This window comes from Protobothrops mucrosquamatus, unplaced genomic scaffold, assembly GCF_001527695.2.
Source record: "Protobothrops mucrosquamatus isolate PMUCROS unplaced genomic scaffold, P.Mucros_1.0 scaffold2204, whole genome shotgun sequence".
NCBI lineage: Eukaryota > Metazoa > Chordata > Lepidosauria > Squamata > Viperidae > Protobothrops > Protobothrops mucrosquamatus.
The window spans coordinates 19,716-34,414 of NW_015388296.1; the positions used below are offsets into that span (position 1 = coordinate 19,716).

The 14,699-nt window shown below is 42.2% G+C and overlaps 1 protein-coding gene across 1 annotated transcript in view; it reads right to left on the reverse strand.

The window, feature by feature from the left end:
• The window catches only part of LOC107295035 (complement C2-like), a 37,061-nt gene that overhangs the window by 11,841 nt on the left and 10,521 nt on the right, over nucleotides 1-14,699 (reverse strand). The window contains exons 3-7 of the mRNA XM_015824325.1: nucleotides 13,496-13,681; nucleotides 11,031-11,204; nucleotides 7,592-7,705; nucleotides 6,688-6,824; nucleotides 1,420-1,561 (exon numbers count right to left, since the gene is read on the reverse strand). Coding sequence (XP_015679811.1) covers nucleotides 1,420-1,561; nucleotides 6,688-6,824; nucleotides 7,592-7,705; nucleotides 11,031-11,204; nucleotides 13,496-13,681 — 753 coding nt within the window. The remainder of the gene's footprint in view (nucleotides 1-1,419; nucleotides 1,562-6,687; nucleotides 6,825-7,591; nucleotides 7,706-11,030; nucleotides 11,205-13,495; nucleotides 13,682-14,699) is intronic.

A 14,699-nucleotide genomic window follows, 5' to 3' on the forward strand; every position in this document is an offset into this window, starting at 1 on the left:
AAGGGCAGCAGGGCAGGACTAAGATAGGACTTCCCTCAGACCCTCCCTCTCTTTTCCTTCTTTCCTAAGTACAGAGTGGTGGGAAAATATTTGAGATGAGGGAGGAAGAAAAACAGGCAAGAAACGCAGCTGGGGAGGTGTCACCCTTCGTGAGGAATGAAGAAATGCACCATCGCCTGGAAGTGGCCAGCGCGATGGTGCCTTTCTTCATTCCTCACAGAGGGTGACACCTCCCCAACCTGCACCTAGGGGGTGGGGCCGACGCGGCAGGGGCTGGTTCCTCGCTGTTTCCAGATGGCCTTGTGGAGCTAAGACTGATGGCCACCAAAAATTGTACATTGGCTCCCGGCCAGTCTGGGCCAGGGCCAAGGCAAGGGGGGGCGTTCCCTCATTGTTTCCAGGATGGCTTCGCGGGCCACATGAAACCACTTCGCGGGCCGCATCCGACCACCGGACCTTGTGTTTGACATGTCTGGCTTACACCATCAAACGCCTTGGGAAGGACTCGATAGGTGGGTAAAAATGCCACATCCAATCTAAACATCAGGTTGACTGTGGTACGATCCATAATAATAACCATCAAACATCAAACATTGGGAAGGACCTAGGTGCTAGGACATTTAGGCGCTGACCCTTGGCCTTGCCCATTTCATTCCTAGCCACCCACCACAGCTGATTCACAACGGGCGTTCATCCTCCACTGACCCTCCCCCATCCCTCCACCCTCAGCTCATCTGCCCGATTCCCCAAGGCACATTTCTACCCCAAGTGATTTGGTGCACGGGACAAATAGCTGCACCTCCCAGCAGCCAATCAATGCTGTGGCTTGCCTCCTGCTCCTGCAAACACACCATTGCAGCATCCCCATGGTCACATGATCAGAATTCGGATGCTTGGCAACCGGTTCGTATTTATGACCGTTGCAGCGTCCCAGGGTCACGTGATCATCTATTGAGACTTTCTGACAAGCAAAGTCAATGGGGAAGCCAGATTCACTTAATAACCATATTATTAACTTAACAAGTGCAGTGATTCACTTAACAACTGCGGCAAGGAAGGCCGTAAAATGGGGCAAAATCCACTTTAACAAATGTCTCACTTAGCAACAGAAATTTTGGGCTCAGTTATGGTTGTAAGTCAAGGACTATCTGTATATGTGCATGAGATAAATTTGTGCGTAAGGGGGAGAGGCTCTCTATACAGTGACACAACCACATGGGGCTTGTATCACAAACTTGTCTGTTTTGACCACTCCTCCCCCCCTCTCAGGCGCCAATGAGGAGAAGCAGTGTATAAATATTTGAATCAAAATAAGGGATCTATCAAATTTATAAAGCCACCCAACTCACAACAACTCTGGGCAACGTACAGAGATAATTGGGAAAGAAATACGACATGCCAACCGGTCTAAATATCTACCTTTGTAATTCATATTATTTTCCATCATCTCAAGCACCATATCAGCATCTTCAGCGTCATCATCGCCAATGTCGACCACTGTCTTGGGCTGGCTGGCATAAGATATGACTGAGAACTTGATCGGAACATCAAAGCTAGAAATCTGAAGAGCAAAAAAAAAGCCAAAACACACAAACAAAAAACAAACAAACCAGGATTACATTTTGGAGACCATCCAACAAATAGGTCGTTTTCTATACCATCAAAGAACCTTTTTCCATATGATATTTTTCTATCAAATTATTTCATTTTTATATGAAGAGAAAGTATGAAGTGATTAATTATCATATAGCTTTTGAATAAATATCTTTTTTTCTAATATTTTCTATATATTTAATATAATTTATATATATTTTTTATTTTTAAGTTTATTATTGTATGTTAGAGTTAAAGTATGTTAAATTTTGTTTGTATTATGAATGGATAGCTTAATTTAGACTTGGGATGTTATGTATTTATCCCTGTACTCAGTTCTGGGAAGTCCGGGGGGAGGGGGGGAGGGGATGAAGGGGTAGAATTATAAAAAAAAATGGTGTATTTATAAATGTAATGTAAACGTTTGTTTTTAAGAAGAGGAGATGATCGGCTAGTACCCCTAAACTGCATCCGAGGTGGTGGAAAAGAAGGTGATGGGATGTGTAGGATAGTTGGGAAGGAGGAAAGAGGAGAGGTGGTGGTCAAGAGGGGGAGGAAGGAAGAGGGAAGTAGGTAGGAAGGTGGAGGGAGTGTGGATGCAGGGGGGGGAACGCCGATTATTTCGGAATACCTAATGAGTAGGCTTTTTATGTGTTTGTTTTTCTAATGAAATGCACCATATTTGTATCATTTGTTCATATCTTATTTGAAAAAATTAATAAAAATTTTTAATTAAAAAAAAAAAGTATTTCATTTTAATGTTTGGCAAAAAAAAAATTTGAGGCATACTTGAGAGCCAGTTTGGTCTAATGCACCAGGCTAGAAAGTGGGAGACTGTGAGTTCTAGTCCTGCCTTAGCCATAAAAGCCAGCTGGGTGACTTTGGGCCTGTTAGTGTCTCTCTCTGAGCCCAACCCCACTTCACAGGGTTGTGGTTGTGGGGAAAATAAGAAGAGGAAAGTGTGTTGGATATGTGCGTTGGATATGTTCGCCGTTATGAGTTATTTGTAAAAGTAATGAAGGGAGGATACAAGTAAATAAACTAAAAATAAATTAAAAAAAATATCCCACAATGGTCCTTCAGTTGATGTGAAGCAGGATCCAGTTCTGCTCAATGTCAAGGTAGATCAAATTGATCAGGAATATACAATATAAGTAGTCCTCGACTTACAACAGGTTGCTTAGCAACCGTTCAAAGTTCCAACGAACCTGCCCGGGGGGGAGGGGAGTTACGACCTGGATTCAAAGTTCTGACGGTCAGCCCTCCCCCAGGTCACATGACCGCACTTTGGGTACTCGCTAACCAGGCCTGTTTGCGGTAAACCACAATCACAGTGAACCACATTTTATGACAACTTTGCATTTTGGTAATGGCTTCTTTTCTTTTCACTATTTTACAGTGAAGTAACCAGCGTTAGGCCACAATTATTAAAGGGCCGAATGCTGCAAAGAGCTCATTTTTTCAACAAAATCTAGAACAGTGGTTCTCAACCTTTTTAATACCGCGACCCCAACCGGTCGTAAGTCGAGGACTAAACCGGTCGTAAGTCGAGGACTACCCAACCGGTTGTAAGTCGAGGACTTTCCCTGCCCGGGAGCGCAGCATGCGTGGTTCCGCCCCCTGCGCCGGCCGAGGCGTAGCTGGCAAGCGGCAGAGACGGAGCAGGCCGACCACCAGCTGGCCCAGCCCAAGGGAGGTAAGGCACCCGCCGGAAAAGGGGGAAAAAATGGCGGACAAAAAAAATGGCGGACAGCCTTGCTTGGCGACCCCCGTGAAATGGTCGATCGACCCCAAATGGGGTCCCGACCCACAGGTTGAGAACCACTGATCTAGAAAATCATTGCCTTTTTCTGTTGAAGTTGAATGACACAGACTTTTCCGTCCAACAAAAGCAGGATCTTTTAAATATTTACTCAAAGGAATAGGGTCAGCTGTCCTTGTTTGTGTGTGATATTAAGGATTGCAGTCACTGATAGGTTGATAACCTGGAGGTCAGCAATCCTTTGCATTGTTCTTAAAAAATCCTCTCAACAACACACCAGCAGCTGAATACGCAAGAGTGGAAGCCCTTGTTTTGCTTTGACGACCCAGCCCTATTTCAAAACCAGCTTTTAATCCACTTCTCCCTATTCAAGGTGGCTGGACTGCAAACTGACAATAATTGAACAAGAGTGATCACCCCTCAAAGGAATCTATAAACACTTCTGGCTGGGGAATTCTGGGAGTTGAAGTCCTTGGGAGTTGCCAAGGTAATATAATAATAATAATAATAATAATAATAATAATAATAATAATAATAATAATAATAATAATAATAATAATAATAATAATAATAATAATAATAATAAAAAGTTGGAAGGGATCTTGGAGGTCATCTAGTCCAACCCCCTGCTCAGGCAGGAAACCCTATACCATTTCGGACAAATGGCTGTCCAGTCTCTTCTTAAAAACTTCCAGTGTTGGAGCATTCACAACTTCTGGAGGCAGGTTGTTCCACTGATTAATTGTTCTGCTACAAATGGTAGTTTCAATATGACAGTTAGAACAATCAACCAGTGAAACAACCTGCCTGTAGAAGCGGTGAATGCTCCAACACTGGAAGTTTTTAAGAAGAGACTGGACAGCCATTTGTCTGAAATGGTATAGGGTTTCCTGCCTGAGCAGGGGGTTGGACTAGATGACCTCCAAGGTCCCTTTCAACTTTATTATTATTGTTGTTGTTGTTATTATTATCTTCAGTGACTTCTTAAAACCTAATTTTGGAGGGCATCGTGGAAGTAAAAGAGCTCTGTTCTGAATCAATTAAAATCCAAGTGCAGGGGAAGTTTTCAAAGTAATAAAGGCAGGATAAAAAAATCTAATAAATAAAATGGGACTGAAGTATGTAATGAGCCAGAGGAATTTGCAGACTCAAATGTTTCTGGCAAAATGAGGAAAGTGGCATTGCGTTGTTCACTATTAGTTCTGTTAATTAACTCTATTAGTACCAACAGTAACAGGCGCCATTGTAACTTTGAACATTCACTAAACGAATTGTTGTAAGTCGAGGCTTATCTTACTTGGAACAGCTTATGTCCTGCAAATGATACTTTTAACATTATCAAACAACAACATTTGCCTATCCCAGGTCCTTGGGAAGAACTCGATAGATGAATAAAAATGCCAAATCCAGTCTAAACATCTAGCTGACTGTATGACCAACTGTAATAATATTAAATGTGTTCCGCCTGACTCTGAACAACCCTAGTGGCTCACAACAATCAAATAAAGAAATTACAACATCCTTGTGCTCCCCCTAAATCCCTCCAGCAAAAGGCCCTACAGAGATCGGAGGATTAACTTTTCTTTTCTTGCTCTGATCCCCATAAAAATCACATCCCAGCAATGAGCTAAAACTTTCTGTTGGTACCTACAGATATTTATCTTCTAGGTCAATTCTCCATGCTGCTAGGGAAGGAATGATCACTGTAGGAATGCAGTCAGGGAAAAGTGGCTTATCTACAGGACCCTCTTTCTCCTGTATTGCTTCTGTCTGATCAATAACATCTGGGTCCCAGCTGTAAACCACACTCATTTTGAATTTCAAGGGATGTGCTTCTTGGCAGTTGTGCCTGCCCTATGGAACGGCGTTATATTGCCTCAATCTATGGAGATTCTCAATCATTCAGGTAATGGTGGTCAAGGCAACTGGACTTTCTTGGTTTTTTTTTCTTTGAAAACATTTTGCTTCTCATCCAAGAAGCTTCTTCTATTCTAACTGACTAGTTATTGCCTCAATACTGTTGGTCTTCCATAAGAGAAGAGTAAATGCCCTAGAGTAGAATGGAACCATGTTTCTGATGGTGATTGGTAGGGAACATAACTATTCTTCTGTTATTCTTAATTGATGTATTAACTCTATAGGTCAGTGATGGCGAACCTTTTAGAGACCGAGTGCCCAAACTGCAACCTAAAACCCACTCATGCATCGTCGGGTGCCGAGTGGGCGTGGCCAAGTGGGTGGGCATGGCCAGTTGGGTGGGTGTGGCCAATTGGGTGGGCGTGGCTGCGGTGGTAACGGCAGACTGGGTGGGACTAAAAAGTTCAATCAATCAATTCCAACTTTGCAAGATCTTATTTTTTCCCGCAAGAAGTTGAAATTGACTGATTGATTGAACCTTTTTTTTTTTGCACATGGCGGCGGAGGCCTAAAGTGAAAAGGTTTTATAAAACCCAGCTGAAGGCCTAGGACTGGGGCGACGGCGCGCGTGCCCATAGAGAGGGCTCTGAGTGCCGCCTCTGGCACCCGTGCCATAGGTTCGCCACCACTGCTATAGGTTAAGCTTCCTGGAACCTCTTTGTGCAGGGTGTAAGGAAGATGGTCTTGACAGAGATATGCAGAATTTGTCATGTAGGCAAAAGGGCTGAAGCATTATTGAAGTCCAGAGTAACAAGATAACATTCAGAAGGCAGATGGCTCCCTAATTCAATGGACTATAAGAAGAATGGGGACAATCAGACTTGTAAAATTCAGTTATTATAGCCAATCTCAATCAAAGGAGCGTTAGGTTTCCTGTAGTTTTTTTTTTCCTGGTACCTAGTGGAGGGGACATTTATCAGTGGAGGGAGCATGCAGGTTGATAAATAAATAAATAAACCTACGTAACCTACTCATATACTTCAGTCTTGGTGAAGATTTGCTTCCTCACTTCCATATTTTGGGGATTTAATTTTGTACCCACTCTGATTTGGTTGCTTATGGTATGGTTAACCTGGGTTAGACCTTGTTAAAGTTCAAATTAGTTTATATTTGCAGCGCAAACATGTCCTTATGTCAATAGTCACCAGCACTGTTGCTAACACCACCGCTGTCAAGCACCAGGGAAATCAGGAGATCCAGGCAATTCAAATGGAAATAAAGATTTATTGTAAGCTTAAGCTCTCTATAAGAATCTGAACTACTAACAGTCAAAGCGATTTGGCGGTAGATAAGGAATTCAAGGTGGGCTGGACTCAGACTGATTATGTGTTTGACCCCTCCCTCGGGCTCAGCCTGATCATCTCCTACATCCACCTCCCAATTCTTTATCCAACTTTATATCTACAGAAACTTACCCTGATGATGATTTGGCTTACAGCATCTTTAAAGATAGAAAAGTTAGGTTCTGTAACGCTGTGGGAAGCATCCAACAGGAAGTAAACATAGAGGAAGCTATCTTTGGTCAATATAAGTCTTCGGCCTAGAGATGGAGCTAATGAGGAGAAGAAAGAAATTGTTATTTCCCATCCTAAGCAAAAGAACTTGCTTCCACTGATACCAGATACTTCTTTTTCTTTTTCCCCTTCTATAACCTAGGAGACCTCAAAGAAGCTGAAAGTGATTCTAAAGCCACAAAAAAATGGACAGCCCAAAGGCAAAGCCATAGGATTTGCTTGTACAAAATGTATCATAAAATTGACCTGATGAATATCCACAGCATCACCATTTTGTGTGTTTCTCAACCTTAGAATATGATTCTGCAAGCGCCTGTGACTCATTGCTTGCTTCAGTCCCGCTGGAGATCTCCCCTGCATCTATCATTTAATTAATTCAGAATAAAACTACATATAGTTCCTAATCAATACTGAATGGGCCCTCTTTAAGTGCCATAGTATCCTCCAAAACTAATTTTGTGAAGATCATGTTGGAACTACCATTTATAACATTGTTTCTCACTGTTTGATACTTGAGAATTTCCATTTCCAGAATTCTCAGACTGTTGAAGTCCATATATCCTAGTTACCAAGGCTGAAAATCCTGGTCTCCTTACTAGCCATTAGTAGCTACTAATGCCTACTAATCATGTTATGTTGGCCTTCCCAGGTAACCAGACAGGAAACTCAACTAGGTGAGTGAAAACTACTTTATTATAAGGCTACATTAATAGTATTTCGCAAGTCTGAAACCACAAATTTCTGTCTGCCACTTTTAACTGGTAGACCCATTAGACTAGCTGCTCTGGAGAGAAAAAAGACTCACTTTGAACTGTCCCAGAAGGGTCCACCTCGAAAGTGGATACTTCACTCAGAACATCCGTCAACGAGGCCCCAAATTCAGCTTTAACATCTTCAGCTCGGTCATAAGAATAACTGGCTGTGAGGATGAGAAAAGGGGATCATCTTGTGTTATTGCGAAAGAGAAGAAGACATTGATTCCAGTATTTGAGAGGGCTTCACAAAGAAGAGAAGGTCAACTTATTCTCCAAAGCACCAGAGGGCAAGACAAGAAACAATGGATGGAAACTAATCAAGGAGAGAAGCAACCTGGAATTAAGGAGAAACTTGCTAACAGTGAGGACAATTAACCAGTGGAACAGCTTGCCTTCAGAACAGTGTTGGGTGCTCCAACACTGGAGGTTTTTAAGAAGAGACTGGACAGTCACCTGTTTGAAATGGTATAGGATCTCCTGCTTGATCAGGAGGTTGGACTAGAAGACCTCTAAGGTCCCTTCCAGCTCTACTCTGATTGACAGATTGATTGATGAGATTCCTCTGAACAATATTTTATAATTAATCTGACCATTAATCTTTCCATCTTTCCAACATAAGAAAGGAATTCATTTTTTTTTTTACTAAACCCCTGCAATATTGCTATTCTCAAATACTGGAAATACAAATACATCTTTATTTAACAGGTTATTTCAAAACATCAGAAAAAAGCATTGGCTGAACACGGGTAGTCCTTGACTTACAACAGTTCATTTAGTGACCATTCGAAGTTGTAACGGCACTGAAAAAAAGTGACTTATGACTGTTTTTCACACTTACGACCATTGCAGCATCCCCATGGGCATGGGATCAAAAGTCAGACACTTGGCAATTGGTTCATATCTATGATTGTTGTGGTGTTCCTGAATCATGTGATCACATTTTGTGACCTTCTGACAGGCAAAGTCAATGGAGAAGCCAGATTCACTTAACAACCCTGTCACTAACTTAACAACTGTAGTGATTCACTTAACAACTGTGGCAAGAAAGGTCGTAAAATGGGGCAAAATTCACCTAGCAATTGCCTCATTTAGCAACAGACGTTTTGGGCTCAATTGTGGTCATAAGTCAAGGGCTATCTTGGTTAGCATGGTAACAAAAAGTGTCTTAAAATCCTTTAATTCAGGTTTGCTTTATTAACATCCAGAGTCCATTTGTTAGACATATTCACAAAATATCTCCAAATGTCTTGTCTTCACCATGCAAAAAAACATTGGCATTCCTGGCAGAAAAATTTTAGAGTGACTGTAATTTTTAAAAACATTTCCTTAGCTATAGCTATATATATAATGCATTGGTTTTGCTTTTCTTTTTCCTGTTTTCATTTTTTGTAGCATTTTCTTTTTGGTTTCTCTGTGTGATTCAATTAAGAAGCAATTTTTTGAAGATGATGGTCCCAGAGAGGGTCAAAAAAGTCAAGATGGCAGCCAGAAGCCTGAAATCAAAGTTCCGTCCAATATTTCTTCCCCTTTCTTTAAACATGGATTGATATGGTTCCTGCTATGGACACCTCTGATACTGAAAGGGCCAAGACTTTAGTTTTATGATAGGAAAATTGACCCTAATAAGGAAGAGAAGATAAAAAGTGGGGATAAAATAGAAGCCAAATCGTAAGAGCAAGAGAGCAAGAATTGCAGTTTATTACTTCCAGATTCTATTCTTACTGTACCTGAATTTGGCTTCTATTCTATAAATAGAATTCTTTAGCCTTTCTTGAGATTTCAAGCAGAGAGCAGGCAGCATGGGTTATATTTAATTGGTATAAAACCATTTTAACAAATGCTTCTGATCGGATCTGTTATTTCAAACTGGCATTCACTGAACCTGGACTAAGATATTCCAAAGTTTCCCCTTTTTTCAATAGTTAAAACTTTATTTACCAATAATACAGCATATACAGATCTAGACAGAGCTGATTATTCATTTCCCTCTTTTAAAAGCCACATCAACAGTACTCTGTGCTTGTTTCACAGGTAGTCCTTGACTTACATCCAAAATTTAGTCCAAAATTTCTGTTGCTCAGTGAGACAGTTGTTAAGTGAGTTTTGCCCCACTTTACAACCTTTCTTGTCACAGTTGTTAAGTGAATCACTGCAGTTGTTAAGTTAGTAAGACGCTAAGTGAACCTGGCACCCCCACTGATTTTGCTTGTCGGAAGATCACAAAAGATGACCACATGACATTGGGACAACACAACTGTCATAAATACAAACCAGTTGCCAAGCATCCGAATTTTGATCACGTGACCATGGGGATGCTGCAACAGTTGTTAAGTGTGAAAAATGATTATAAGTCACTTTTTTTAGTACCACTGTAATTTTGAACAGTCACTGAACAAATAATTGTTAGTCAAGGACTACCTGTAATTTTTTTTAGTCTTATTATAGCAATAGCACTTAGACTTATATACCGCTTCACAGTGCTTTACAGCCCTCTCTAAGCAGTTTACAGAGTCAGCATATTGCCCCCAACAATCTGGGTCCTCATTTTACCGACCTCGCAAGGATGGAAGGCTGAGTCAACTTTGAGCCTGGTGAGATTCAAACTGCCGAACTGCAGGCAGCCGGCAGTCAGCAAAAGTAGCCTGCAGTACTGCATTCCAACCACTGCACCACCACAGCTCTTTAAATAATCCTTATTTAAAACATTTTTTCCCCAAAAAAGATATTATCTTTGAAAGAACAAATAATTGCCGAGGTTATACAATTATTACTCAATGCAATATAATAAGGAACATAAAAAGGTGAAAAAAGAGCAAGGGCAATTTAGAACAGAACAGAGCAGAACAATAACTTTATTGTCACTTTAGATATACACTAATCAGCATATATTAAAATGAGATTTCGTTGCATACAGCTCTCAAAGGGTAACCACCTCCAATATACACTGCATAAAGATGACCCAAAACAATTATGCATATAATCACATACACACATATAGGACCCAGTTTGGACCCAGTTTGATACATGGTGAGAAAAATGAATCTTGCGAATCTAGTTTGGATGTGTACATATACATGGCGAGAAAAACGAATCTTGTGAGTTTACCAGATGGATGGCATAGACTCAGAGAACAAAGCTGTTACAGAATCTAGTCGTTCTGCTATAAATACTTCTAAACCTCCTTCCAGAGGGGAGCAACAGAAACAGACCGTGAAGTGGGTGTGAAGGGTATCTAACAATGCTTTGAGCTCTAAGCGCATAGTGCTTATAAGCAGTGTCCTGAATAACGGGAAGCAGGCTTCCTATAATCTTCTCAGTTGTCCTTACCACTCTCTGTATGGACCTTCTATCTAAGGAGATGCATCCTAATTGAAAAGGAGATGTGTCTATTTTATGTAAAGAAAGGATGCAGAAGCTAAAGGACAAGTGGTGACACTGGAGACCATCTAACCTAACCCGCTGGAAAAGAGGTGTCCTTGAAATGCATACCTCTACAACTTGGCTGCATATCAGACCATTCGCCATCCAGCATGCAGACCCGTTGGGGTGATCCAATCAAGTCTAAGTTATTCTGACACTGGAATGAGATCCGATCACCAAGACGGTTGCCTTTCCCTGTAGCAATCGCCCCCGGGGGCACAGCAAGAGTGCGGCAGTGCCCAACTGTGGAGAGAAGACAACAACATCAATCCAATTGTAGAGGTGAGACTGTAGCAGATGATGTGGGAAGATACCTGGCTACTCTCGTACTGCTTCCAAATGTGCCTTCATTTTTACACAGGTAGTCCTCAACTTATAACCGTTCATTTATTGACCATTCAAAAGTTACAATGGCACTGAAATAAGGGGCTCATGAACATTTTTGTTGTGATTCCTCGCCAGCCAGTGGACCCGGCAGCTGAGTCTGAGGAATCAGAGGAGTTCCAAGATTTACAGTCTGACGAGGAGCCTGGCCCCTCTACTTGCGCTCAGGCTGAGACACAGCTGTGCTGGGAGTCTGAGTTGGACAGTGATGAACCACAGATGGGAGATATCCAGGATGCATGAAAACACCAACAAGAAAAGAGAGTAGGGCAGAGGAATGTAATGGGGCGGCTCCAAAGGCAAAGGAGAAGGTATTAGGAAGCCATGCCTTGGCTGAATAATAAAAGGGAAGGTGTGGGAGGTGCTGGTTGCCGAAGCAACCGTTCATGTTGAGGATCGAGTTTCTGTGAACTGTGTTTGCCTTGGACATTGATTCAGGTCTGTGAATAATAAAAGGGGATTGGTGAATAATAAAAGGGGATTGGTGAATAATAAAAGGGGAGTGGTTCCAGCCTGCTTGTTGGAAGAGGGGGTTCTCCTTGTGAGCTTAACAAGGACTCACGTAGGCTGGGACAGAACAATTTTTCACCCTTACAACCATTGCAGCATCCCAATGGTCACATGATCAAAATTCAGACACTTGGCAACTGGTTCATATTTATGACTGTTGCAGTGTCTCGGGATCACGTGATCACCTTTTGCAACCTCCTGACAAGCAAAGTCAATGGGGAAGCCAGATTCACTTAACAACCATGTTACTAACTTAACAATTGCAGTGATTCACTTAACAACTGTGGCAAGAAAGTTCGCAAAATGGAGCAAAAATCACTTAAACTGCTGTCTCACTTAGCAACAGCAATTTGGGCTCAGTTGTGATCGTAAGTCGAGGACTACCTGTATTGTGTGAAGTGTGGACGAATGTTGCTACCAGAACATGTGGTGAAGGCCATTCATCTCGTTTGAGTTGAACAACTAAGATGTTTAGTGTGGAGGCTGTTTAGTGTATTTCCAAAATGTACACAAAAGCCTGCTATGAACCCCCCAAAGAGATAAACTAGAGCTAGAGGTGATGACATCTTTACAGCCAGGAAGCGACACCTATCCGAGGTGGACATATTGAAAGCCTAACAACAAAGCCTTACCTCCATCATGACAAAGCAAAAAAATACTGGAATAAGATTCACATCTTAATACAGAAGATTCTCAAAGTGAATATAAAGATAAAACCAGAAACTTTTCTTTTGGGTTTAATGCAGCGGTTCTCAACCTATGGGTTGCGACCCCATTTGGGGTCGATCGACCATTTCACGGGGGTCGCCAAGCAAGGCTGTCTGCCATTTTTTTTGTCCGCCATTTTTTTCCTCTTTTCCGGCGGATGTCTTACCTCCCTTGGGCTGGGCCAGCTGGTGGTCGGCCTGCTCCGTCTCTGCTACCGTCTCTACCGTCTCTGCCGCTTGCCAGCTACGCCTCGGCCGGCACAGGGGGCGGAACCACGCATGCGCGGCGCTCCCAGGCAGGGAAAGTCCTCGACTTACGACCGCTTGGGTAGTCCTCGACTTATGACCGGTTTAGTCCTCGACTTACGACTGGTTTAGTCCTCGACTTACGACCGGTTTAGTCCTCGACTTACGACTGGTTGGGGGTCGCGGCATTAAAAAGGTTGAGAACCACTGGTTTAATGGATAAAGACTTCGGGGGGGGGAGGGGAATGGAACATTGATCTTATATATGTTGACGGCAGCAAGACTACTTTATGACCACAAATGGAAGGACACTTTGATTCCCACAATGGATGAATGGCTGCAAAACGATGGAGTTACTGGATGAATTGATGGAGTCAATCAAGTGCTTTGATTAAAGAAAAAGAACACAATTTTGTTTCTACTGGGAAGCCACTTCTGGACTTTGTGCTTGAGGTGGAAAAAAAATAAAACATTGGTTTTGGGTTTTACCAATTGGATAGGTTTATTGTTATAGAAATGGCTAGTTTACATCACTAGTAAACTAAAGTAAAAAGTTGAGATTTGATGCTATTATCTTATTCTACTGCACCAAAGGGGAGCTGAAAGTTCTCCTTCCTTTACTTTCCCAGTATTTTCTTTTGTAGCTTTGTATTTTATATTATAAACTAATAAAAAAAAAAGATTTACCTCCATCATCACAAACAGGAGCGGTCCCATTCCACAGACCGTTGGGCTGGCAGTATCGCTGGGAAGAGCCAAGAAGCTGGTACCCATCAGAACACTGAAAACTCAGGATGTCACCAATGGGGTGGAAAGTTCGTCGTGGGGCGAAAAAGCCATTTTCAAAGTCTGTCTGCCCCGGGCAGCGTATGTCTGCCAAAAAAAAAAGAGAGAGAGAGAGAGAAGAGATCAGAACTAGAAGACCCAAAATTTAGGCTCAGAATGAAAATAGCACAATGAAACTACATGTTTCAAATGAAAGTTATATCTTGCCTTTTGTCCATAGCGGTCTCTGGAGATTCTCAGTCATTCAAGTCATGCTTGTGCCAAAGGTGCTTTTTCAAAAGGCAACTTGGACTGTGGTGTTCCTTGAAGAAGTTTCGCTTCTCATTCAAGAAGCTTTCTTCAGTTCCGAATCAGAACTGAAGAAGCTTCTTGGATATGAGAAGCGAAACGTCTTCAAGGAACAACACAGTCCAAGTTGCCATTTGAAAATGCACCTTTGGGACTCCATAGCACTTGTTCCTCTAACGTGGGGTGGGCAGATAGATCAGGGCTTTTCAACCTTTTCACCCACTGTACCACTCTTAGGATATGGCAACATCCGAGTACCACCAGTCACCTAGCAAGGTGTCAAAAACTTGATGACCCCCCCCAAAAGGAAAAAAGTGATGAAGTACAGGTAGTCCTCGACTTACAACAGTTCGCTTCGTGACTGTTCAAAGTTACAACGGCACAGTCCAACACTTCTTGGTGCCATCTTTATATGCTGTCGCTTATTGAGGAAATGCTACAAATCTCTCTTTTCTGGCTTCACAAAGGTTTTGTAATGGTATGTGGGAAAGACCTTGGGAGACTGGGCGAAGGGATACGACAAAGGGAGCAGTCAGATTAGAGACAGCATAGCCCGCAACTGGAAAGTGGGATGGGGCAAGAGGCTCAGAAGAGATCCTCCCTAGATTGGGGCGGGGTGGGTGGGTTATTTGTAGTTTGCAAGACTCTGTCAATGTAGCTTTACAATAAATTCAAATTAGCTCATCTGATAGTGATTCCTTTCTGGCTGACCAATTTCCGGGGCCTCGTCTTGCAGTACAGCGATTGTAGCATTGCCTCGATCCTATAAATCTATCAAATCCGGTCTGCAAAAATTCAGACATTCACTAGAGGGCAG